Consider the following 4,222-nt stretch of genomic DNA (forward strand, 5'->3'; position numbering starts at 1 on the left):
CTCCTCCAGTTCTCACCCAACTGGCTCCATTATCCTGGATCCCAGCCACATTTCCATGTGTCCTCCATAAATATCCATTTTAGTGATTCTGTGAAAGACCCATATGGCTTTTGGACCCCTGATTAGCCTGCTACAGAGAACTAACCTATCAATCAAGAAACATTTTATGAGCAGCTCCTCCATGCCAGGCAAGCCTCTGAGTGCTGAGGATCCAGGGGTGCAAACAGCCTCTACACCCTGGAAACTTGCAGGCTAGAAGAGATCAGATGAAAAAAGTGAGTGTTGTGGATGCTAGAAATAAAAATAAGCATAAGGTACAGTAAGGACACAAAAATAGACGTTGTCATATCCTTGGGGTCAACTCTGAGTGCAACCACTAAAGAGAAGTTGTTCTGTAAACTCAGAATTGAAACAGTGTTCCTAGGCAGACAAACTAGGAGAGCAATTTCAGGCAGAGGAAAGGAAACAAATATGATGGGAGCAGAAAACAGCATGGGATGTTGGGGGTAGACAAGTACTTGGGAATATACCCAGAGCTTAGTAGACGAGAGGGGTTCAGAGAGAAACGAAGTTGATAAGGCAGGCAGGAGACTGGCGTCAGAGCCCTGGCACAAAATTACACACTAGGGATCAGCACCTGGGAGGGAAAAGGTGGGGCTGATTCTGAGCTGGGTGTTGCCAGACAGGTGTGGATAAAAGGAAAGATAAAAGCAGAGTTGAGTGCCAATGGTGGATACTGGAAAGATGGCGGCTGAGAGGAGGTGACACAAGCAGAAGCCGATAGAAAGAGAGAAAAAGAAGAGGCTCAGTGATACGAGGACCAGATGCATTTGGAGGAGACTTAAAGTAACAGTGAGGGAGAGAAGGAGCAGGAAGGGAAGGCAGTGGTGGTCAGAGGGCACCAGGGAGTGGACACCAGAGAGGAGCAGTCCCGGGTTGGGACAAAATGCTGAGGCGAAGTGAGCCCCAAGTGGAGGGGAGGAACAGATGAATAGGGAGGGGGGTAGTTAGGTAGTTAGTTGGTTAGTTAGTCCATCAGTCAGGATTTAGGGTCATCCACATGGATGGTCATCTCCCCTATGTGCATCCAGGTGAAAGGTTGGTGCAGGGAACTTCAGGTCAAGTTGGAGGGTGGGTGTGACGAGGAGGTTAGTGGGAGACAGTGGCCAGGAGGGCAGGAGTGACACAGTGAGATGGCATGAGCCCCAAGGAAGGAGTACAGGGGACATGGCCTGAGAATGACACTGGGGCTTGAAGCAAATGCTGACCCCACCTGCTTCCTGAGGCCCTTTCAGGCCTGAGCCTTGGAGAGAGAACAGCAGTGCTGACCACCCAGCCCCTGGCCCAGGGACAGGCCACTAGGGGGTTGGTGCTCTCTGCAGAGAGCCAGGGTGCTGGGAAGGCAGCCTCCGTGTCACGCTGGCTCCTGTGTCCTCAGTGCCCAGCAGTGTGGGCCAGAATAAAGCATCCCTCATTGGTCCTTTGCCCACCTCTTCCCCCTTTACCTGACTGAAAGATTAGGTTGCTTTTCATGCATCCCACTCAACAAGCCCTCCTTCCATCACCCATAAGTAAATACACAGCTAGTATTGGCCTTAATCAGCCCTGTCCCTTCACTTGTTAGATGTGCCCAGTGGATAACCAGCTCTTTATATCCTGAAAAGTCCATTCATCTAGACAGTGCCCACTTCTCACATCTCAAGTGCAGAGAGGTGCATCAGAGCAGAACGACGTTCTTTGTCACTCTGTTTCCTCTCTTGCACCCTTTCTCGCTCTCTTTTATGCACACACCCCTACACGCACACCCTGCAGGCACACACATGGCACCTAAACATATCCATGGGCTTAGGGAGTCTGCAGTACAGGGCAGGACCCTGCTGCCTCTTCCCATCCATGACCACGGCCCATAAGAAAATACCCTACTGGCCACAGGCTCAAGGGGAAGCACCAATTTTTGTCCAGGATGTGCTTTTGGCATGACAGGACCAGTCAACTTCTCCCACAGCCCTGGGGAATAACTGCAGTGAGGGGGTGGGAGATAAAGAAGAGTGTGGGGTGAGGGGATGATAGCATCTGATCCCTCTTCGCTGTGCTTCATCCTGAACATACAGGTTAGCGATCGATATCTCACTGCTACACTGGGCACTCCACACCCAAAACACCCAAACTGAGAAGCACCTCTTAAGAAAGCTCCACCCCTGAGCAGAGCATGCCTAGGCTGTGCTGATAGTAGCAGGGCTGACCTCTGAGGACAGCAGATTGGGACTTAGGGACTGGGGGACAACGGTTGACCACTGTGAGAGCTCAGGACCCGGCAAGGCCTCTCTGGAGTAAATGTCAGCTGGGCTAAACCCCTTGTGGAAGATTTACAAAGCTTAGAGCCAGTGCTTGTCCATTTGTGAACAGAGACCACCCAAATTAAAGGAAGAAGCAGCGCAAGTATTGGTGAGAGAATTTATTTACTGTGTCTTGGGGTCTCTGGGCACTCTGAACGTGGATCACTGGTTTCCCCAGTACAGGGTGGTGCCCCGTGGCTCTGCTTGTGGTAGTCTGTGCCTATATCCCCCAGTAAGGAGAAGAACTCAGAAAACTCAATCTTCCCATCCTTATTCTTGTCCTTTCTCTCAAAGACATGGGCCAAGTAATCTTTACCCTTTTCTTCCTGTGGGAGAAAATCATGCAAATAAGAAAACTTCCATCACTAGCCAGTCCGGGACTGGGAGTGGTAGAAAAGGGCAGAGGAAGTTGGGGACAAGCGCCCAGGGCTGACCCAAAGGTGAGGCCGGTCAGGGGTGGTTGCCACGATGGCTGGAGCAACGTGAGCAGGAACCCCGATTCCTCGCCTGACATCCCCTGCGTCTATTGTAAGCTCTCAGGGGAGACCCAGAGACCCTGAGGCCGACCCTGCCTGGAACGTTGCTGGTGGATGAATGAGGGAGCCTCGGACTCACCCACCTGCTCCCCTTTAGATGAACGATTCTGCCTTTTCCCCGGGGGCACAATACAGTCCACCTCTATGTTTGCCTCATTCTCTAAGGCTCCTCCCTTTTACATTCTTTCCATCAAAACTTATCAGTCCTGTTCCATGTAGGCAGGATGAAGTTTTCTGTTCCTTGGTCTCAAACTCTGAGCTAATGATTTCTTCTAACAGTCAAACAAATCAGGAATTTTGAATGTGCTTGCCCCATGTAGAAGGTTGTGCTTGAGTTTGTAGGGTTCATGATTTCCATTGTGTTACCTCTACTTCCAGCGAAATTTGAATAGGAGCCTTCAGGGAGCAACCCTTGACCAGATGGAACCAAACACATGGAAGGACTCTCCATGGCCATTGGGAAGGGGGACACGAGGTGGGGAGGGATTGGGCATCTATTCACTGCCCCTCAAATCACAACACTTCATTTTCTAATATATCTCCAGCATTTCCATACTTTCAAAGCATTTTCAAATAAATCATCTCATTTCAACAAAACTACTCCAGGAAATTGAGTTCTATTATCATATTTTGCAGATGAGAAAACTGAGCATCAGAGCGTAGGGGTGACTTGCCCAGGGCCACAGAGCAGGGGAGCCCAGTGGTGGGACTGGGGCCCAGGGCTTCTGCTCCCAGACCTGGGTGCCGCAGATGGCACAATCTGCCTCCACATGGAGCTGACCCTACCTGGGGCCTGGGGTCGGGGGTGAGGAGCTGAGGAGTGAATCAGGAGAGGACCAGATGCAGGATCAGCTGATGACAAGTAGTGTATCCCCCTCACAGCAGGGTCCCGGACATGTCAGGGCTCAGGGAATCTATCTACCCACCCCCCACCACCCACACATATACAGTCTCTCCCTGCCCCAGAAAAGCCAGACCCACCCTCCTACACAGCCACTCAAACAGCAACTCAGGAAATTGGGGATATTCTCCATCAACATCTTCAACAAGTTGTGCTTGTCTATCTTATCATCTTCCCCAGTGTATTTGTAAAATAGGTCAATCAAGCCCATTATGGTCTTCTCAGCTGCACTGATGCCCATCTTTTCTTTCAAAAAGGCTGCAGGGAGAAAGACAAGAAGATGTTTTCTTTTTCTTTCCCAAGATGAGGCTCTGTAGATGAGAACTTAAGGAGCATGAGCTGGTTGGGGAAAGTTTGAGGGATAAGGCTGAGGAGCAAGCGAGGGCCAGTCTTAGGCATAACAGAAGGAACTTGTGTCTTCTTAAGTGGTGATGTGGATTGATCTCCAG

At 50.5% G+C, this 4,222-nt stretch overlaps 1 protein-coding gene across 1 annotated transcript; it reads right to left on the minus strand.

The window, feature by feature from the left end:
• Positions 1-2,266: 2,266 nt before the first annotated feature.
• Positions 2,267-4,014, minus strand: LOC119512879 (protein S100-A7-like). Its single transcript, XM_037807665.1, has 3 exons — positions 3,870-4,014; positions 2,487-2,658; positions 2,267-2,273 (listed from the first exon to the last, which is right to left on the minus strand). Exons 1-3 carry the CDS (start codon positions 4,012-4,014, stop codon positions 2,267-2,269), a joined length of 324 nt encoding a protein of 107 aa, XP_037663593.1.
• Positions 4,015-4,222: the final 208 nt, after the last annotated feature.

This window comes from Choloepus didactylus, chromosome 2, assembly GCF_015220235.1.
Source record: "Choloepus didactylus isolate mChoDid1 chromosome 2, mChoDid1.pri, whole genome shotgun sequence".
In the NCBI taxonomy this organism is placed as follows: Eukaryota; Metazoa; Chordata; class Mammalia; order Pilosa; family Megalonychidae; genus Choloepus; species Choloepus didactylus.